Source organism: Balaenoptera musculus, chromosome 21 (genome assembly GCF_009873245.2).
Source record: "Balaenoptera musculus isolate JJ_BM4_2016_0621 chromosome 21, mBalMus1.pri.v3, whole genome shotgun sequence".
NCBI lineage: Eukaryota > Metazoa > Chordata > Mammalia > Artiodactyla > Balaenopteridae > Balaenoptera > Balaenoptera musculus.
The window spans coordinates 31,710,018-31,732,723 of record NC_045805.1 but is presented as its reverse complement, the minus strand read 5'-3'; the positions used below and the strand labels follow the sequence as shown (position 1 = coordinate 31,732,723).

Sequence of the window (22,706 nt, the reverse complement as noted above, 5' to 3'; positions counted from 1 at the left end):
AGCTTCCCTCCTCTGCCACCCGCAGTCTCTGCCCGCGAAGGGGCTTCCTAGTGCGTGGAAACCTTTCCTCCTTCACGGCTCCCTCCCACTGGTGCAGGTCCCATCCCTATTCTTTTGTCTCTGTTATTTCTTTTTTCTTTTGCCCTACCCAAGTACCGGGGGAGTTTCTTGCCTTTTGGGAGGTCTGACGTTTTCTGCCAGCGTTCAGTGGGTGTTCTGTAGGAGCAGTTCCACGTGTAGATGTATTTCTAATGTATCTGTGGGAAGGAAGGTGATCTCCGCATCTTACTCTTCTGCCATCTTCTCTCATCTCTCTCATTTCATAATTGTATTGGGTAATCCATTCAGAATAGCAGGAAATCATCATGAAAGAGGCGATCATTACTTCTTAGGAATACCTCTAATATTGTCTCATGAAAAGGCTGCTCCTTTTGATTCAATATTTATCTTGTTGAGAAAATATTTACCTCTCCCAATTTTATTTAAAATCAGGAATGTATTTTGGGCTTTATTAGATATGTGGAAGGTATCTATTGAACTGATGATATTGTGTCTTATATTGCCTTTGAAGATTTTCTAATACTAAACCATCTTGTCTTCTAGCCTGAAGTTCTCTAGACTATTAGGTAATTAATATTGCTAGGAAGGAAAGTTTTTTTTTGAAGTACAGTCAATTTACAATGTATTAGTTTCACATACAGCGTAGTGATTCAAAGTTTTTATAGATTATAGTCCATTTAATGTTATTAGGATATTGGCTATATTCCCTGTGCTGTACAAATATAACCTTGTAGCTTATTTTCTACATAGAAGTTTGTACCTTTTAATCCCTTTCCCATCCCCCCTTCCCACTCTCCACTGGTAATCACTTGTTTGTTTGGTGTTCCACAGCTAGTTCTCCCTTCAGTGGATGGCCTAGGGAATAAATGACCTCATCCATTCTTTCATGAAAATACACTATTAGTCTGCTTGGTTGCCATAACAAAATGCCACAGACTGGGTATCTTAAACAATAGAAATTTATTCTCTCACAGCTGTGGAGGCTGGGAACCCATGATCAAGATGCTGGCAAATTCGGTTTCTGGTGAGAGCTCTCTTCCTGGCTTGCAGAGGCTGCCTTCTCGCTGAGTCCTCTGTGTGTGTGGAGAGAGAAAGCTCTCTGGTGTCTCCTCATCCTCTTATAAGAACATCAGTTCCATCAGATTAGGACCCCACCCTTATGATCTCAACCCTAATTACTTCCCAAAGGCCTCATCTCCAAATACCATCACACTGGGGTTTAGGGATTCAATTCAGCATATGAATTTGGGGGAACACTATTCAGTCCATAACATTCCATCGTATGGCCTCCCAAATTCATGTCCTCCTTTTATGCAGAGTACGTCCACCCCATCTCATTAGCTCCAGAAGTCTTAACCCGTTTCAGTATAAATTCCAAATACAACGTCTCTTCTAAATATCACCTAAATCAGGAATGGGTGAGACTTGAGGTATGATTCATCTTGAGGCAAAATTCCTCTCCATTTATGAACGTGTGAAATCAGACAAGTTATGTGCTTCCAGAAAACAAAGTTGAGGCAGGCATAGGATAGACACTCTTGTTCCTAAAGAGAGAAATTGGAAAGAAGAAAGGGGTGAGAGATCCCAGTAAATACAAATAAAACCTAGCAAGGCAAAGTCAATTCGATTTTAAGGTTGGAGGATAATCCTCTTAGGTTTGATGTTCTGCCCTCCAGGCCCATTGAGGTAGCAGCATAACCCCAGAGCCTACAGTAGAGTCTACCCCACTCCTTCAGCTCTGGATAGAGGCCCCATCCATACTGCTCTTTGGAGTGGCCCTGCCCCTCTCAACCACTGGGCGGGGGAGCTTGGCTGGTCAAAACCGAGGAGGGGACAACTCCTGGACCTGTGATGGGGGAGGAAGCCTTGATGATCTCTGAATCACCTTCGCATCCTTCTCTTTTCTTGAAGGATAAAGTATATTGGCAGCCACATAGCTCTATTACCCCGTGCTGTTCCCTTTGGTCCAACCTGGCAATGTTTCTGCTGGTGTAATCTCATCCTTATTCCTGACTTTTCCTGAGGTGGTTCACATGCACAGTCTCTTTATCAGATGATTTTTCCATCCACACTTTTGGTATGTTCTCTCTAAAATATGTTTCCCATTTTTTGCAATATGGATAGACTGAGAATTCGCCAAATCTTTAAGTTCTGGTACCTCCCTGTGTAACGCTTACTTCTTCAATTTATCTCCTCCTCTCACATATTACTATAAGCAGTCAGGAGTACCCAGACTACATCTTCAACATTTTGCTTAGAAATCTTCTCAGCTAATTATCCAGTTTCATGGCTCACAAGTTCTGTGTTCCATAAAACACGAGGTTACAATTTAGCCAAGTTTTTTGCCACTTTACAGCAGGAGTTGCCTTTTCTTAATCATTGTCCTTTTCTGTCTAAAATCTCACCAGAAACAATTTTCATGTAAATATTTCTACCACCATTCTGTTCATGATTATCTTTGTACTCTCTAAAAAGATGTAGGCTTTCTCTCCTGCTCTCCTCTTTTCTCCCTGAGCCCTCACCAGAGTTGCTTTCACCGTCCATGTTTCTACCAACAGTCTCTTCAGATTAATCTAGGAGTTTTCTAAAATGTGCCTCAAAATTCCTCTAGCCACTACCCATTATGAGTCCCAAAGCCATTTCCACATATTTAGGTGTTTGTTATAACAACACCCTGCTTCTTGGTACCAAAATCAAAATTCTGCAGAGAAACAGGATCAATAATATGGAGAGAGAGAGAGAGAGATGTTTTAGAAGGAATTAATTGGCTCATGTGATTATGGAGGCTGACAAATCCCAAGATGTGCAGAGTGAGTCAGTAAACTGCAGCCCCAGGAAAGCTGATGGTGCAGTTTTTGTGTGAAGGGCAGCAGGCTTGAAGGTCAGGAAAAGCTGATGTCTCAGTTTGGGTACCTCAGGCAGGAAGTATCTTCCCATATCCACTGGAGGGTCAGTGTTTTTGTTTTATTAAGGCCTCCAGGATGAGGCCCACCCACATTAAAGAAAGCTACTGCTTTACTCAGTCTACTGATTTAAATGTTAATCTCATTTGAAAACACCCCATAGAAGCACCCAGAATAATATTTGACCAGATATCTGAGGCCATCGTGGCCCAGTCAAACGGATGCATAAAATTAACTGTTACATGTATGAACAGTGTTTGCTAGAGAAAGATAACAGGAGTCCCTCTCTATAAAATGTTTTTGGCAGGATATACTCAACCGTATACATAGATTATTCTAAGTAAACCTGGAGTTACTGATTTATGGTGGAATAGCTGGCTGGAGAAACTGGGTAATCATGTAAACTGTGTAACTAATAGTGCAAAAGTGAAATGACTATGAGCAATCTTGTGTCTACTTTACACAAAGCTCTCCATCTGTGTTTTCTGTAATCAATCTGACTGTGGCACAAGGTGGAGGATAGGGAAGCTTTGGGAGCTGCCGCTGATGCATGCTGGCGCCTCCAGGGGAAAATCTTTTATTTCTATACCTGATATTTACCCATAAAGTTTGGTATGGGTAAGATCTATGTTTTGGGGAGTTTGATATGACAGTTAAACGCTTGAGTCATAAAGGCTAAGACACTTTGGGGTCATAAAAGGAAGGAGGTGAAAACCCATGAATAAAAGTTAAATGACTGGATGATTCCCTGAGGCATCTTTAGAAGGAGGTAGAAGCCTTGAGGCAGATTACTGGGGACTAGTTTAACCAATGGGAAATGGGGACCCCGAGTAATTAATTTAATGAAGATCACCAAACTGAGAGGAGAGTTAGTAGAAAATATTCTTTGTTGGCTGTTATAAATAAGTAGTGCTTGTTAAAACTAGACAGTGTAAGTGAAAGAAGTGAGACCAATTTTTCCTACTTAGACTTCCAAGGCCACCTGGGCATATATTACATTCATTTTCAAATAACCCATGTGGTATCACTGATTACCCGGAAGACTATACACGTAGCTGAGAATCAATCTGCAGTATATGGCCAGAGAGGCTGATCTCTTCATCTGATTCACTTGTTTTCTAATTACAAATATCATGTAATCTTTGTCTCAAAGATACTGGGAACCCCAAGCACATGCACAAAGCTGACTGAAAAAGAAAATGTTGCTCCTACTTTGAACTCGCTTAAAACAAACACATGGGGGAAAAGGGAGAAGTGCTGGGACAGTAGTAAGAGGAGTATTTTGAGCCTCAGCGATCATCCACACTGTAGCTGGGGAGTTGCTCTTCCGACTCTCAGCTCCTCCAGTGTGGCAAAGAAGTGATAGAGTCACAGTTCATATCAAATAAAAGGAAGCATACCAACAAACTGTGGAGAGAGCAGAACTCGATACATTATGAATCCGGAAAGGTGAATGCAGATGTCAGCTGAGAATCTACAAGAACAGATGAGGAAAATGTAGATATTAGCACTAGTCAGTCAGAAGTGGGTCAAAGCCAAACTTAGCCATGCATTCTATAAAATAATTCTAGAGCCATTTTAACAATTTCCTATTGCTGCATATTTGACATATTTGATTAACGAACTTAAATAAGTTATTTAGAGACTACTGATTTTTAATTTTTAGGAAAAAAATTGTAGTAATGTAAGAGAAATTAAATGCCAGATACCCCAGATTTAATTCTCACATACAGGTACAATCCAATACTCTTTGTGATATACATGTTTGAGCCTCGGAAACCCTGTATCAAAACAGAATTGAAGAAATATTTGCAAGTATTAAATATGTGGTCCATGAAAGAACACTACCTTCAATCAAGGAAATCACCTTATGGTGGAAGTTTGAAAACTCAAAAACATCAGTAAAGCGCTAGTAACAGCCTATTTTATATATTAGTTTAGGTTTTCAGATTTTATTATATTCACAGTCTATGTGAATGAAATGTTTAGTTTTGGGGAATATTGTTGGTAATGATACCCCTCCACCTTTTGATTTGGTTAATAAAATCTCTGACATAATTTGAAATGGTTGCTTTCCATTCTAGGTAAAAAGCTTTTGCCGGAGAGATCTCACAGTCATCCAAAACACAGATTTCAACTCATTTTCTACATTTCTCTACCTGTGTTCATCATTACTATTGCTGTTATAATAAGGCAGAGTAAAATAAGGGAGCTATGCTACAGAGGAGAACCTGAAAGTGAGAGGTATATATGTTTTAATTCTTATTAAATTAAGTAAGTCAAGAAAAAAGTAGTCAAGTTTCATCAGGAATAAGCTAAGACTGTAGGTAAAACAATATGAGGATGGCCCAGGGATACATTTCAAACTAGCTTGATGTTTTCATGTTTTCAATGGTTTTACGCATTACTAAAACCATTCATTTTACCACCAGTATCACTTGAGGAGGAGATATGGGTGCCAAGGGTATTGTGGAGGTTTATTCAGCCTCTTAATCCACTGACTCTGTCTAAATAGTGATATTGTCCATGAGCTTCATGAGAATAAATAACACTGCATTTAAAAGGAAATAAATAAATAAAAATTTAAGATATAGATCCTCAGACCAGTGGTAAATAACTTTATCAGAACACCCCACTCAACTAGAGATAATATCTATGAACCTGCCTGCATAATATTTATTTTCCTAATTATTGCTGATTTGTCCCGTCGTTTCTCAACTAGAAATTACATGTGTAATTCATACTAATCAGGTTAGGAGACAGGAGGAAGCATCATGAAGTGGGGAGAAAATTATATTTAGCCTCAGAAAACCTGGTTTCAACTCCTAAATCTTGCATATCTTGCTAATTATGATATCTTGAGCAAGGGATTTAATCTTTATGTTCTTAAAATTATTCTCTGTAACTCTATAAAATGTGAGATAATAGCTTTCCAATGTATCATAAACTTTTGGGTACACCAAATTAATGAGTGAAATCACCATATTATCTGTAATCAGTTACACAACTACTTAAACATCATTATTGAGCCCCTTATTCATAATTTACTGTATTCTTCCAGAGAGGTATTTACCTCTAGTTTTACCTTCCAAGAAGTGATATGAAGAGAAAATCTGAGTATGTTATGAGAGGATGAAAGAAATCTGTAGAAATATGTGGAAAAATTAACTGAAATTTTTGACTGCTACTTTACAGTTTTGGTTTAATTTGGCCTGAGGAGTTAGTGATATCATAGAATCAGGGGGCCTATCTGTAAAAATTGAGTAAATGTAAAATGAGGATGAGAGGATTTTGTTGACAAAGCAAGGTGGCTGATGGCATTTGTTCTAATATTGAGATGGTACCAGTTTTATTTGTTTTATTTTGCTGGAAGGAGACATTTTATGTAGTGAATCACTCTGTTTCTTTGAAGAACATTTTTCATTCAAATAGTCACTTAATTGTTCAACATTTTTTAATTTCCCCACTTATTTAAAATAAACTTTATCGATGTTATAGATCTGTGTCGGAAGAAAGCAGCAGTAACAGCGAGTTGTCACTCAGTGTAAGGTGAGTGTAGAATGAGTGATTGATTAACCACTTGGTATCACATCTTTTGATCATTGTTGAAGGAGCACTTAAAAATTGTTAGCTTGAAACCAAAACATTTGTTAATAATATTCTTTATGGTTTCCATTGTAGGTGATTTTATAATACTAAACAATAAAACTTGATTTCATTATGTCTCAACCTCTCCTCCCTGACCTACACCAAAGGAGTGATTTTTGTGCACCCACACGAGCATTTATGACCACATAAATTTTAGGATTCTTTTTTTTTTTGAGGTTTGGTAAGCAGCACTTATATGTTGATGACATTTTACTGCCACGTAAAAAGAGGACTGATATTATAAAAATGTCAGATGTGCTTATAGTTATAATGTTATCTCAGAAAAAAATTATTGCTAATAAGATAGAGCCTTGGAGTTTTCATTCATTTTACTGTCTTAAGATCTCAAATAACAACCGAACTTTACACATCAAGGAATGAAGAAAAGAACAAACTAAGCCCAAAGTAAGTGAAAGGAAGGAAATAGTAGAAGTTAGAGGAGATATGAACAAAATGAAGAAGAAAAAAGTAATTTTAAACATCAACAAAAGTAAGCATGTTTTTTGAAAAAAGAAATAAAGAAATAAACCTTTAGCTAGACTATCTAACACAAAAAGAGAGAAGACTAATATAAATAAAACCAGAAATAAGAGGGGAGACATTACAAATGATACTACACAAATAATCTTTTTATAGTTTATAGTTCATGAAAGATTACTGTGAATATTTGTATGCTAAGAAACTGAAGAACCAAAAAGAAATGAATATATTCCTGGAAACATACAACCTGCCAAGATTAAATCATGAAGAAATAGAGCAGATTAAAAACTAGTTAAGGAGACTGAACCAGTAACTAAAACCCTCCCAACACAGAAAAGCCCAGGACAGATTGGCTTTACTGGTGAATTCTACCAAACATTTAAAGATGAATTAAAGCCAATATTTCTAAAATTCTTCCAAAAAGTAGAAAAGGAGGTAACACTTACAAACTCATTTTATGAGGCCAGCATTACTCTGATACCAAAACTGAGAAGGACACTACAGAAAAAGGAAACTACAAGCTAATATCTGTGACGAATATAGATGCAAAAATTCTCAACAAAATACTAGCAAACCAAGTTCAACAGCACATGAAAAGGATCATACACCATGAGAAAGTGATATCATGGGAGTGCAAGGATGGTTCAACATATGAAAATTAATCAATGTGATACACCCACCACATTAACAGAATGAAGAATGAAAATGACAAGATCATCTCAATAGATATAGAAAAAACGTTTGGCAAAATTCAAAATGTTTTTATGATATATTCTTTCCACAAATTAAGAATAGAAGGAATTTACAACATGATAAAGGCCATATATGAGAAGCTCACCACTAACATCATAGTCAAAGTGAGAACGTTGAAGCATTTCCTCTAACATCAGGGACAAGGTAAGAATGCCCACTGGCACCATATGTATTCAACCTAGTACTGGAAGTATTAGCCAGAGCAATTAGGCGACAAAAGACATCTACATCAGAAAGGAAGAAGTAAAGTTGTTTTTGTTTTCAGATGTCATGTTCTTACACATAAAAAACCCTAAAGATTCCACAAAAAAGTATTAGAACTAATAAACAAGATTAGTAAAACTGCCGGCTACAAAATCAATGTACAATAATCAGTTACATTTCTATATACTAAAAATAAGCTATCTTAAAATGAAGTTCAGAAAACAATCCCATAGATAATTGGATCAAAAAATAAAATACTTAGGAATAAACTTAACTAAGAATGTGAAAGACTCATGTACTGATAACTACAAGAAAGCAGTGAAAGAAATGGAAAGACATCCTGTGTTCATGGACTGAAACAATTAATATTGTTAAAATATCCATACTACTCAAAGTTATCTACAAATTCAATGAAACCCTTGTCAAAATTCCAATGGCATTTTTCACAGAAATATTAAAAAAAATTCTAAAATTTATGTGGAACCACAGAGGACCCTCAATAGCCAAAACATTTTGAGAAAGAACAAAGCTGGATGCATCATACGTCCTGATTTTAAAATATATAGCAAATCTACTGTAATTAAAACAGTATGGTACTGTTATAAAGACAGATAAAGACCAGTGGAACAGAATAGAGAGCCCAGGATTCAATCCCCACATAGATGGTCAAATTATCTTTGAAAGGGTACTAAGAATATGCAGTGGGACATGGTGGTGGGAAAACTGGATAGCCGCATGCAAAAGAATGAAATTGAACCCTTACATCATACACAAAAATCGACACAAAGTGGATTAAAAGTGACCCCAAAGTGTAAAACTCCTAGAAGAAAACATAGGGGGGAAACTTCATATCATTGTTCTTCGCAATGAATTTTTGGGTTGATACCAAAAGTACAAGCAACAAAAGCAAAAAATAGACAAGTGGGGCTCCATCAAACTAAAAAGCTTCTGCACAGCAAGGGAAACATTTAATAGAGTGAAAGAGCAACCTATGGAATGGGAGAAAATATTTGTAAACCATGTATCAGAAAAAGGGTTAATAACCAAAACACATAAGGTACTCCTACCATCGAAACAAAAAAGAAAATAAAACCTGATTTTAAAATGGGCTAAAGACTTGAATAGATGCTTCTCCCAAAATACCATACTTAGAGCCAACAGATATAGGAAGAGGTAGCTCAGATCACTAATCATCAGGGAAATTCAAATCAAAACCACATGAGGTATTACCTGTTAGAATGGCTATTATTAAAAAAACCCCACAAAAGTCAACAAGTGTTGGCAAGGATGTGGAGAAATTGGAATCATTGTACAATGTTAGTGGGAATGCAAGATATTGTGGCCACTGTGCAAAACTGTTGGAGATTCCTCAAAAAATTAAAAATAGAACTACTGTATGACCCAGCAATCCTACTTCTGGATATTTTTCCAGAAGAATTGAAATCAGGATCTCAAATCAGTATTAGCATTTTCGTGTTCATTGCAGCACTACTTACAATAACCAAGATGTGGATACAAGCTAAATGTCCATCATTGGATGAATGGATAAAGAAAATGTGGTATATACATATAATGGAATGTTGTTCAGCCATAAAAAAAGAAGGAAATCCTGCATCTATGACAACATAGATGAACCTTGAGGACATTATGCTGAGTGAAATAGGCCAGTCACAGAAGGACAAATAACTGCATGATTCCACTTAAGATATCTCAAATAGTGAAGCTCATAGAACTGAGAGTAGAATGGCTGTTGCCTCAGGCTGGGATGACAGGAAAGTGGGATGTTGCTAATCAATGAGAATGAAGTCTCAATTGTGCAAAATCTAGAGATCTGCTGTACAACGTTGTCCCTATTGTTAAAAATGTTGTATGCTTAAATTTTTGTTAAGAGAGTAGATCTCATTTAAGTGTTCTTAAGCACAGTAGAAAAAATTTTTAAACCTTGAAGTTTTGCTTCACAAAAGACACCCTTATGAAAGGGAAAAGGGAAGCCACAATGTGGGAGAAGATGTCTGTAATACATATTTCCAATAAAGGACTCATACTCAGAATATATACAGAATCCCTGCAAACCAGTAACAAAACACGGGAAAGCCTAATAGGCAAAATAATTTGAAAAGATGCTTCACAAAAGATGATATCAAAGGAGCTCAAAACATGAAAAATTGCTCAACATCATTAATCATCAGAAATAGACAAATTAAAATAAAAACGAGTGTCCCCTACACACCTATAAGAGTGGCTAAAATTAAAAGAACAGGCAACCTCAAGTGTTGGTTAGAATATCAAGCAACAAGGACTCTCACACACTGCAGGCAGGAGCATATATTTTATTACTTTAATACTTTTATAACAGTTCAGCAGTTCAGCATCTTCTAAAGCTATCAGGCTTCAATTAAGTTTATAACTTTAATTTTCATTTTTAAAACTATCATACTTACATTTTATATTTACTTTATATTATAACTAAACTTTTATTTCCTAGAATTTTGCAAAGGAGATTTTCCATAAATTTTGAGTCTAATTACCTAAAATATTTTTTTTCCTTTTCCATTTAATTTGAATCTGCTTGTCTTTACTTCTTTTTTTATACTTTTAACTTTAAATCTTATTCTTTTCTTTTCAAATATCAATAATCTGTATATAGGTAAGCTTCTGTATATTTAACATAAACTCACTAAATATTTTTTATATAAAAGGGTAGGAAAAATTGAGAAAAAGATTCTGAAATTCATATGAAAGGAAAGTAGGGATAACCAGGTAAACTTTAGAACTAACAATTAATTAAAATATAGATCTTTTTATTTTCAAAAAGCATCTTTCTGATTTTTAATGATTATCAAGTATTTATTAAAATATCTAAAATACCTAGGTAGGTATATGAATTAAAGATAAATTTCTCATAATCACAATACCCAAAGAAAAGTTCCATTAACAATATAGATGTATATATTCTTAAAAAATTTTTCTAAATAATAAACATAAACTTACTTATACTTTTTTTTTACTTAGAGACTGTTATGGGAAACTTTTATATCCTAAAATCTAGGCCTATATCATCATTTTGTGACAAATAGTATTCAACTTAAAAATGAAAAATAACATTTAAAAAATCCATTATTATGAATATGTAAACTACTTCCAGTTTTTCTGTATTGTGAACACCCTGTAATAAACATCCTTATATTATATAAATTATAATAGGCTAAATAATTAATAAATTATAAAGGCTATATAAATTATAGCCTCAGGATAAATCCCTAGAAGAGAGATTGATCAAAGCATAAATATAATATTTACATTCTTGCTTTCTGATATCTACTGCCAAATTACCTGGTTGTAATGATCACCACCAATCCATTTGTATCAAGTTGTAACCTTCATAAGTTAGTTATTTTTAGTCATTTGTACATTTGAGTGATGTGCTTTCTGAGTCATAACATATCTTAAATTTTACTTTCTTTCACTATCGCATTGAATTTTCTTTATTTTCCACTGTGTCACTTAGTAATGAGCTGTTTTTTAAATGAGTATGGCATAGAAAGAAATATATGTAATATAAAAGTAAGGGATTAGAAGCATTTTTGAGACTTCCTTTAGTATGAGGGATGCTTAGAGTACGTTTACCTTCTCCCATCTCTCTCTCCACTGATTTTTCTGTTATGTAAGTTGGGAGTTTAGACCTAGCCTAATGTTAATAAATTCCTGTTTTTTAAACATTATTTTCTTGGTTCCAAAAACATTTTATCGTTTTCAGTTTTGTGCTGAGGTTTACAACAAACATTTTGACTTTATTTTATGCTTAACTGTTTTCATTATTCATAATTCTGAAGGATTATTTTAGATTTTAATGACAGTAAGATTCTTTTTGGTCCAGAGAGCTTGGGATACCCAAATCTTGCCTTGACTCTCCTCTCTTGATTTATTCAGTAAATTGCACGTGCTTGTGAGTGTGTGAATCATTCTGCTTCTTATTATAGTAGTACAAGTAATAAACATTCATTTAAAAATATTCGAAAGAATAAAAAAATAATCATCATTAATCTTAGCACCTAGGATGATCATTTTAAAATATTTCAATATATATAGATGTACAGACATGTGTGTGCCTATATGTTGGTGTTTTTATCTTTTATAAAATGTGATTGTACTCAGAAATATCACAATTTTTCTTTTTTATTCTAAGCTAAAATCAGTTTATATACTTAGAATGGAAATTTAAAGGCACTTTGCTTTATTGACCTAAATAGTTACCAAAAATAGATAAACACTTAGGATATTTTAGGAAGCCACTCTAGTAGAAGACTAAGAAAAAAAAAAAAAGAAATATGTGGGCTCAAAAAAAAAAAAATAACACTGGTATTTTGTGTTGTGCTTTGTCTTGTTTTCCCTCACAGTAACAGTCTCTAACAATCTTGGCCTGAAGAGAGGATGGTACCAAATAAATCGCCAGAAACTGGCCTAAACCGAGAAGGAAAAAAACATATTTCTCCCTCGCCTCTGTTGTCACTGCTGAGGGTTTAAGTTATGAAATAATAAATCATCTGCACCTGAATCACCTGAATTATATCTGGTGTTTTCTCTGTATTTTCAGTTCCAACTTCCAACCTATCTACTCTAACTTGAATCCAGAAAAGGCTCTGAAAAGCAGCCAAAGACCCTCACCCCATAAAGCCCTGAGGGCCTGCCAGGTGTGCCTCATGACCCCAGGATAGAGAGCATCGCTTTTCCTTTCTGCTCTTCAGGTTGACCTGAATCTCCTCCCCACCCCCAGCAGTCTTACCTTCCTCCTTCCTTGCAGAGCTCCTAAACTTCAGCTAGCCTGTGACTTGTCCCAGTGGCATTTACTCAGATAGGAGTTGAATCCAGTGTTGCTCTTGTTACTGCTTCTCTTTGAAAGCTGTATACCCGCTTTAGTGTATTCAGATTCCTTTTTGTTAATTTATTTCTAGTGGAGTATGGTTGCTTTACAATGTTGTGTTAGCCTCCACTGCACAACAAAATGAATCAGCCATACACGTACAGATATCCCCTCCCTTTTGGACTTCCCTCTCATTTAGATTACCACAGTGCATTAGGTGGAATTCCCTGTGCTATACAGTATGTTCCCATCAGTTGTCTATTTTATACATAGTATCAGTGTATGTGTGTCAGTCCCAGTCTCCCAATTCCTCCCACCCCACCCCTTTCCCCCTCTATTCCTTATTATAGATTCATTATTGATTATTTGTGTCAACAGTTTTCAGAGGGCTTAGATTCCCGCTAAGCAAGACCTACCTATGTCATGCATTTTTCTTTAGTATTTTTATAGTATGTACGAAAGAATATTTTAATTTTCATTGAATTTTCCTCTTTGATCCATGGATTAATTAGAAAAGTATTATATCAAATATTTGGGGATTTTTATATTTTTATAATATATTTGTCTTAACTTTCGTTAGAGAACATAATCTGAAATATTTCAGTCATGAGAAATTGGTTAAGGGTTATACCTAAGCATGTGGTATATCATTAAATCTTTTTTTTTTTTAAAGACTTTTAAAAATTTATTTTATTTATTTATTTATGGCTGTGTTGGGTCTTTGTTTCTGTGCGAGGGCTTTCTCTAGTTGTGGCATGCGGGGGCCACTCTTTATCGCGGTGCGCGGGCCTCTCACTATCGTGGCCTCTCTTGTTGCGGAGCACAGGCTCCAGACGCGCAGGCTCAGTAGTTGTGGCTCACGGGCCTAGTTGCTCCATGGCATGTGGGATCTTCCCAGACCAGGGCTCGAGCCCGTGTCCCCTGCATCGGCAGGCAGATTCTCAACCACTGCGCCACCAGGGAAGCCCTAAATCTTTTATACATATTTAAAATGTGTATTTTGCAAAGGTTGGGTATACTGTTCTCTATATGAGGTAGGTCATGTGTTTTCATCATATTTTTCAAATCCCTCACTATATTTGTTGATTTTTCTAATTTTTTCTGACAATATTTGCTTTATGTGTATTGAAGGTATATTAAGATTTATAAAATGTTATAATTTTTGTGACTTTTAATTTTATGTGTCACCTTAGCTGGGCTAAGGGATGCCCAGATAGCTGATTAAAACATTATTTCTGAACGTTTCTGTGAGGGAGTCTCTGGAAGAGATTAGCATCTGAGTCAGAAGACTGAGTAAAGACCACTCTCAAGGATGCTGGTGGGCAGCATCTAATCCACTGAGCTCCTGAATAGAATAAAAGGACAGAGGAAGAGTCAATTTGCTCTGTGCTTGATTTGAGACTTCTATTTTCTCCTGCTTTCAGACATTGGCACTCCTGCTTTTCAGACTGGGACTTATACTGTCACCACCCCCATTCCCATTCTAGACTTTCAGACTTGGGCGGAATTCATCATCAGCTTTCCTGGTTCTCCAGTTTGTAGATGGCAGATCATGGGATTTCTTGGCCTCCTTAACCACATGAGCCAATTCCTATAATAAATCTCATCTCTCTCTCCCTCTCTCTCTCTCTCTCTCTCTCTCTCTCTCTCTCTCTCTATATATATATATATATATATATAAAATCTCCTATTTGTTCTGTTTCTCTGGAGAACCCTGACTAACTGACTAATACAGTTTTGGGGACTTAAAGGATGAGTTTTCTGAATTGGTTTTGGGATTCCTGGAACTGGCTTTGTAATCTGATTAAGTTTAAAGATGCTGTTGACTCGGGGACTTCCCTGGTGGTCCAGTGGTTAAGACTTTGCCTTCCAATGCAGGGGTGTGCATTTATTCGATCCCTGGTCAGGGAGCTAAGATCCCACATGCCTCGTGGCCAAAAAACCAAAACATAAAACAGAAGCAATATTGTAAGAAATTCAATAAAGACTAAAAAAAAAAAAAAAAAAGGGTCCATATCAAAAAAAAAAAAAAAAAAAGATGCTATTATCTCTATTTCCAGTAGTAAAAAGAGCACTGATAGTCCATGGAACGAACTGTTTACAGAGATATGCAAAATATCTGCTTTGGATACTTCTAATCAACCACTTATAGGAAGAAAGGAGCCACGTGACTCTATATGATATTTTTGAACATTTTTGGAAAACTAAGGAATATAATAACATTGGTTGATTTCTCCTAATGTCGCTGGACAACATAGGGAAAGAAAAAGATAAGTTCAGAGATCTGAATTCCCAGGTCAAGTGTTGCGTAAATGACCTAAAGGCTTCCAGGTGTGCCCTGAAGAAAGGACTTATCTCCTATAGCCCCAGGGCTGAAATTGCTGAAAATTACATGGAGAACATCATCCTGGCTGATTTATAATGCAAGTTGACCTCCTAGCCTCACAGGGTGTCTGTTGTCAAAGTGAGGGCATTCATTGGGAAAGAATGAGACCGTATAAGGTGGGATGGGGATGTGTTGGAATATGCTGTTGAAGCTAGGGACATTGACCCCCTAAATCCTGATGAGTCCTCATCGTGCAAGAGGCCTCCCAGCCTCATTGATATTGGCCTCCCCATCCTCAGCAAAAGTCTTCTCCCCAACCCCAGTGGAATTGACCTTCTCACCCACAGTGCTGTCTCCACCCACGGTGGTTTCAGCCTTTCCACCTCAACTTGAGGGAATTAACCCTGAGGAAATGGTCTTGGACTCAAGACACTGCTGATTCTCCTCAGGACTGACCCCCACCATCCTTCTTTGCTTCTAGACCTATAACTAGACTCAGTCTAAGCAGATTTCTGAAGGTGAGGTGAACTACACTCCAAAAGAACTAATTGAGTTCTCTGATTTATATAAGCAGACATCGAGAGAAGCTCTGTGGGAAGGGATATTAAGGGTGTGGGATAACAGTGGAAGGAACATAAACTTGCATCAAGCCAAATGTATTGACATGGGCTCACTAAGAAGAGATTCTGCATTTAATGCTGCAGCTTAGGAGTTAAAAGTGCTCTAACAGTTCGGTTGGTTAGCCAAAACATAGACCAAAAATAGCCATGATGAGCAAATTGTAAATGTCCAACCTCCTCTGATTTAATTTAGAGAAAGAGATTCAGAGGTTAGTGTCACCATCAAGGTCTTGAAAGATGTACAGGTGGTGGTTCCCACCACATACTCATTCAACTCTCCTATTTAGCCTGCAAAGAAGACAGATGGATTTTGGAGAATAACCATAGATTACATTAAGCTTAACCAGGTGCTGACTCCAATTGCATCTGCCATACCCATTGTGGTTTCATTGCTTGAGCAAATTAACACATCCTCTGGTCCCTGGTATGCAGCAATTTTTTTCAGCAGGCAAAGTCAGCAATACACCTTCACTGTCCTACCTACCCGGGGTCTATCAACTCTCTAGCCCTATGTCATAATATAGATCTTGATCACCTTTCCCTTTCACAAGATATCATACTGGTCCATTACATTGATAACATGATGCTGATTGGACCTAGTGAGTGAGAAGTAGCAGCTATTCTAGACTTATCGGTAAGACATTTGCTGTCAGAAGGTGGGAAATAAATCCGACTAAAATTTTGGGGCCATCTATCTCGATTTCCAGTGAAATTTCTAGGAGATCAGTGGTGTGGAGCTTGTTGAGATACTCTTTCTAAGGTGAAAGATAAATTTTTGATTCTGGACAGTCCTATAGCCAAGAAAGAGGTACAATGCCTACTCGGCTTCTTTGAATTTTGGAGACAGCGTATTCCGCATTTGAGTGTGTTACTCCAACCCATTTGCCAAGTGACCCATAAAGCTGCTAGTTTTGTATGGGGCCCAGAGCAGGAGAAGGCTCTGCAACAGGTCCAGGCCGCAATGCAAGCTGCTCTTCCACTTGGGCCACATAAGCCAGCAGATCCAATGGTACTTGAAGTGAGAAGTGGCAGATAGGAGTGCTGTTTGGAGCCTTTGGCAGGCCCCATATGTGTATCAAGGTGCAGGCCATTAGGATTATAGAGAAAGGCCCTGACGTAATCTAAAGAGAACTATTTTCCTTTTCAAAAACAACTTTTGGTCAGCTACTGGTAGAGCCTTAGTGGAGACTGAACACTTGACCATAGGCCACTAAATTATACTGCAACCCCAGCTGTTGATCATAAACTAAGTGTTTTCTGACCACCAAGTCATAAAATTGGGCTGCACAGAAACATTCCGTCATCACATGGAAATGGAAACTGTGATCAGGCCCAAGCAGGCCCTGAAGGCACAGGTAAGTTACAAGAAGAAGTGGAATAAATGCCTATAGTCCCAACTACCACTACAGTGCCTTCTCTCAGCTTGCATTTATGGACTCATAAGGAGTTCCCTATAATCAGTTGACAGAGGAAGAGAAGACTTGGGCCTAGTTTACAGATGATTCTGCCTGGTATGCAGGCACCACAGTAGCACTACAGCCCCTCTCTTGGACATCCTTGAAGGATAGTGGTGAAAGGAAATCCTATTAAAAGGGCAGAACTTCAGGCAGTGTACCTGGTTGTGCAATTTGCTTGGAAGGAGAAATAGCCAGACATATGATTATATACCAGTTCTGGGCTGCAGCCAATGGTTTGGCTGGATGATCAGGGACTTGGAAGGAATATAAAGGGAAAACTGATGACAAAATTATTTGGGGAAGAAGTATGTGGCTAGACTTCCCTGAATGGGCAAGAAACATGAAGATGTTTGTGTCCCATGTGAATGTTCACTAAGGGTGACCTCAACAGAGGACAATTTTAATAATCAGGTGGAAACGATGACCCATTTTGTGGATACTAGTCAGCCTGTTTCCTAGCCATGCCTGTTATCACCAAATGGGCTAATGAATAAAGTGATCATGGTGGCAGGATGGGCTTAGCAACCTGGCAGCACCACTGCTGAGTGCCTAATCTTCCAGCAGCAGAGGCCAACACCGAGCCCAGGATACGGCACCATTCTCAGGATGATCAGCCACCTACCTGGTGGCGGGTTGATTATATTGGACCACTTCCGTCAAGGAAGGGGCAGTGTTTTTTCCTTATTGGAATAGACACTCTGGGTTCAGATTTACCTTCCCTATATGTAATGCTTCTGCCAAAACTGCCATCCATTGATTGACAGGATGACTTACCCACCGTCACAGTATTCTACGCAGCATTGCTTCTGATCAAGGAACTAACTTCACAGCAAAAGAACTGCAGCAGTGGCCCTGGGCTCATGGAATTCACTCGTTCCCCACCATCCTGAAGCTGCTGGCTTGATAGAATGGTGGAATGGCCTTTTGAACACTCTACTACAGTGCTGGCTAAGTGGCAGTGTTTCTCAGGGCTGGGGCAAGGTTCTCCAGAAGACCGTCCAATATATGATGCTGTTTCTCCAATAACCAAGATTCATGGGTCCAGGAATTGAAGGGTGGAAAGAGGAGTGGCACCACTCACTATTACCCCAAGTGATCCACTAGCAAAATTTTTGCATCCTGTTTCCTGACTTTAAGTTCTGTTGGCCTAGAGGTCTTAGTCCCAGAGGGAAGAATGCTGTTGCCAGGAAACACAACAGTGATATCTTTAATTGGAATTAAGACTGCTACATGGCTACTTCGGTTCCTCATACCTCTGAATCAATAGGAAAACAAGGGAGGTAAGGTATTGGCTGTGGTTAATGATCTTGACTACCAAAGGGAACTGTACTACTACTCAACAATGGCAGTAAGGAAGAGTATGTATGAAATACAGGAAATCCTGTGGAATGTCTCCTAGTATTACCGTGCTCTGTAATTAAGGTCAGTGAAGAACTACAACTCCATCCAGGAAGGATTACTAATGGTGCAGACGTTTCAGAAATGAAGGTTTGGGTCAGCAAAGCAGCTCAGGTGCTTGATGAAGTCAAAGGGAATGCAGAGCGGAGAGTAGAAGAAGGTAGTTATAAATACCAGCTACAACCATGTGACTAGTTACAGAAATGCAGACTGTAATTTCACAAGTATATTCTCCTTATTTTGTTATGAATACATTTGTCTGTATATAAACATATTAAGAAAATATCTTTGCTTTCTTTCCTCTCTTATTCCTTTATCATGTATCGACTTTATATAAGTATTTAAATATTTTAAATTTTACATCATGGTATTTAAGTTATAAAATATCAGGAGAAGAGTAAACATCACTCAAGGGTTTTATCTCCTCTTCTGGAAAGGAATTAGGGCATTTTTGGTTGTATGCAGGATAGTTATATCACTTTAGGCAGAGGTATGACCTTTATTTGGAGATTAAGTATGGCTTAAGGAGATGCATATGGGTGCCAAGTTGACAAGGGGGAGACTTGTCATGGTTAATTTCATGTGTCAACTTAGGGATGTCCAAATGTCTGATAAAACAGTATTTCTGGGTGTGTCTGTGTGTCTTGGGAAGATATTAGTATTTGAATCATTAGACTGAGTGAAGGAGACTACCCTTACCAATTCGAGTGGGCATCATTCAATCTTTTGAGGACTTGAGCAGAACAAAAATGTAGAGGAAGGTCAATATGCTTTCTGCTTGAGCTGAGACATCCACCTTCTCCTAACCTGAGACACCCACTGGTACTCCTGGTCCTCAGGTTTTTGGACTCAGATTGGGACTTACATCATTGGCCCCCCATTTCTCAGGCCTTCAGACTCACACTGAATTACACTACCAGTCCTTTCCTGGCTCTCCAGCTTGCAGATGGCAGATCTTGGGACTTCTTTGCCTCCAGAACCATGTGAGCCAATTCCTTTAATAAATTTCCTCATCCCTCCCACCCCCCATCTATCTATATAACTCCTATTGCTTCTGTTTCTCTGGAGAACCCTAACTCACACAATTATATTATTGTAGCTTCTTCTTAGATTTACCTTTTGCACTATGATATGTTCTTTATATCTACTAATGCTTTTTGTGTTAAAGTCTACCAAGCTTTCTTTTGTTTAAAGTTCCATGGTATATATATCTGTCTTTTACTTTGAACCTTTATATAACTGAAATTGTCTTTTATAAGCAGCATATAGTTGAAATTTTTTTCCGAATCTTTTTTTTTAAATTTTTATTGTTGTCTTTTGATTGGTTATGGACCATGAGACTATAACACAACCACATACCATTGCAACTTAAAATATAACAGTGGTCTTTAATCATGGTATTGCATGTATTATATTATAAACTTTCCTTACCTCATGCCTACTCATTAACAGAGTTAATGCCTACTGACTAACAGAATTAATATGAGGTAACTTTAAAAATAAGAAATATGTAATATAAAAACTCATAAACATGCATTCCTTGCAAATAAGTTATTTGTGGTATTATGTTATATATGAAAACTTCTATCTTTTCTTGACAGATGAAAGACATAATGCACAGGTTTTGAATCCCAGGTAATCAGGCAAGGCATGTACGTTTTCTTTTCCATTTTTCCTGTCCATCAAAGATAATTACTCTGGTAGAATAAATAAAGGGGGAAAAGTCACCTGTATGATCAATCAAGTTAAAAATGATGATTAATTCAACAAATGGCATGAGGGTACACTTATTTTGAAGTAGAGTTCTATCATGTATCAATAATTTATTTGTAACCAACATTTTGAACACACAAATGCTAAAGAATTAAGCATTATTAGAAAAAAAGAGAAAAGATAGCACTCCAAGACATATTTTAGGTGACAGATTTACCATGTCTATGATATAGCTTACAATATTGAAAAATATGCCTCAATTTGATTTTTATTATATGCAGCTATATTACTATCTTCATTTAATATACATTTATGTTTATCTATCTAATATGTTGAATTTTCTGTTTGTCTGTTTCTTCCTCTCATCCTAAAATAGTTGATACTTACTGTGATACCATGGATTCTTTGTTTTCCAGGCTAGTCTTTGGTCCCACTCTCACTTTCCAGTTGCCTATATATTTAAAAATAAAAATAATCATTTAAAATTGTATTTTCCTCAAAGATGGTTCTACAAAACTCTGTACCATTTATCAGTATTGAAATAGTTTTGAATCCCTATCTGAGATCTGGGAGTAGTCACTACTTAAGAATATCTTACCACTGAGAGCACCTCTTAACTGGTAAGAAAGACTAATATGAGAAAAAGCAAAGTAATATAAGTTTACCTGGAAATGAACTCAGATCATATTTATATTCATAACATTATTAGCTAGGTTTACACTTTTTTTTACCATTCATATTCTGCCCAGTTTTTCCATAATAAAGTCATCTAATATAAGAAAATTCCTTTAATATGTTTAAATATTATCTGAATTATGTGACTATTTTATGTGTTACATATTACTTCAGCAATTTTACATAAACTTCTCAAAATATTTCTATGAAATGTATTCTCTTTTAATTAGTATTATCTTATCAACTTTAAATACTTCAATAAAATTCTTTAAATATTTGAATAAAATTCATTTCATTTTAATTAAGATGGAGGGCATAGATATAAAACTCAAAGGCAGAAATTATAGCAATTTCCATGAAAGGAAATAAACCAATTTTAATATTTATTTTATTCTTGAAGCATATTTTCAGATATTTATAAGGTTATTTAATTAAAAAAATTTTTTGTCTGTAGATTAGCCATGGCTATATCTAGATTTTTCAGTTTTACTATTATATATTAATTTCTAATCTTTTCCAACTCTGGCTGCCTCTCAATTTATTTAAGTGCCTTAAAGCTTAACTACTCTCCTAAATTTCCATGCTATGTTTTAATAAAATAGTGTATGCAAAATTCTTTGAAATATATAAATATTAAAAAGTAAAGTAATAATATTTAATACATATTTAATAATTAAGATCAAATAGTAAAAGGAGGTAGATAAACACTAACTAGAAATCATTTCTACTTAAATTTACCCTTAACACAGTCCAAGTTATTTTAAGATTAAAGAAATTTATTATTCATTATATTGATCATTAATATATTACATATTAAATTTCCATATAAAGATAAATATATAATCGGAATTATTACTAGTTATATCACCATAATGTTATTTATTGATAAGTTACTATGTAGGCCAACTAATTACAAAAGTAATGAATCTTAAATATGAAATTAATATACTCATCGCTTGTATAGTCCTCAGTTCTCCATTTTTTTCTTTGGAAATAAACTTTTACCAGTGTAGCAATCAGTACACAGAGAATAATGAAAAAAGGAATGAGTAAGAAAAATGGCCATCTCATAGGTTTGGAATAGTAAAAATTCTCAATATAGCGCCTGTCTAGGAGAGAAAACACCAGTGATTTGAAAGCAACTACCAGGAATATAGCAAAACCATTTCTGCATTTTAATATGACTATTAGAATAAAATGTTTAAACATTTAACAATTTTATAATTAACATTTAATATGAAGTGGGTAAGTTGACATCATAAGTGCTCAAAGTTAGACTTTACATAATAGTCCTATATTCCTTGCTTGTTTATTGAGAACCTTCTATTCCATGTAGTCTCTTTTCAGATCTGTCTCATAATACGAAAAGGATTATAGTGTGATCCCAGGAAGAACTGAATTTTCCCTCAATACTCATTTTTTTGTGTGTGTAAGAAATATTGCATATGTAAGAGCATTTCAATGAAGTCCGAATTCTTTTCTTTTATTGCACTGGTATTTATTTTCATGTTTCATCTAAGAAATTAATTGCTTATCTCAAGGTCATGTAGACATTTCCCGTGTTTCTTTCAAGAATAGTTTTAGCTTCATACATTTAGATTTGTCGTC

The 22,706-nt window shown here is 36.3% G+C and overlaps 2 protein-coding genes across 2 annotated transcripts in view; one reads left to right on the top strand and one right to left on the bottom strand.

The window, feature by feature from the left end:
• LOC118887929 (disintegrin and metalloproteinase domain-containing protein 5-like) overlaps window positions 1-12,525 on the top strand; it is a 103,277-nt gene extending 90,752 nt beyond the window's left edge. The window contains exons 9-11 of the mRNA XM_036838845.1: window positions 5,048-5,207; window positions 6,462-6,512; window positions 12,446-12,525. Of these exons, the coding sequence (XP_036694740.1) occupies window positions 5,048-5,207; window positions 6,462-6,512; window positions 12,446-12,458 (224 nt within the window). The 3' untranslated portion in view covers window positions 12,459-12,525. The remainder of the gene's footprint in view (window positions 1-5,047; window positions 5,208-6,461; window positions 6,513-12,445) is intronic.
• Window positions 12,526-20,840: 8,315 nt separating this feature from the next.
• ADAM2 (ADAM metallopeptidase domain 2) overlaps window positions 20,841-22,706 on the bottom strand; it is a 99,622-nt gene continuing 97,756 nt past the window's right edge. Inside the window, exons 19-20 of the mRNA XM_036838930.1 lie at window positions 22,048-22,207; window positions 20,841-20,874 (exon numbers count right to left, since the gene is read on the bottom strand). Coding sequence (XP_036694825.1) covers window positions 20,841-20,874; window positions 22,048-22,207 — 194 coding nt within the window. The remainder of the gene's footprint in view (window positions 20,875-22,047; window positions 22,208-22,706) is intronic.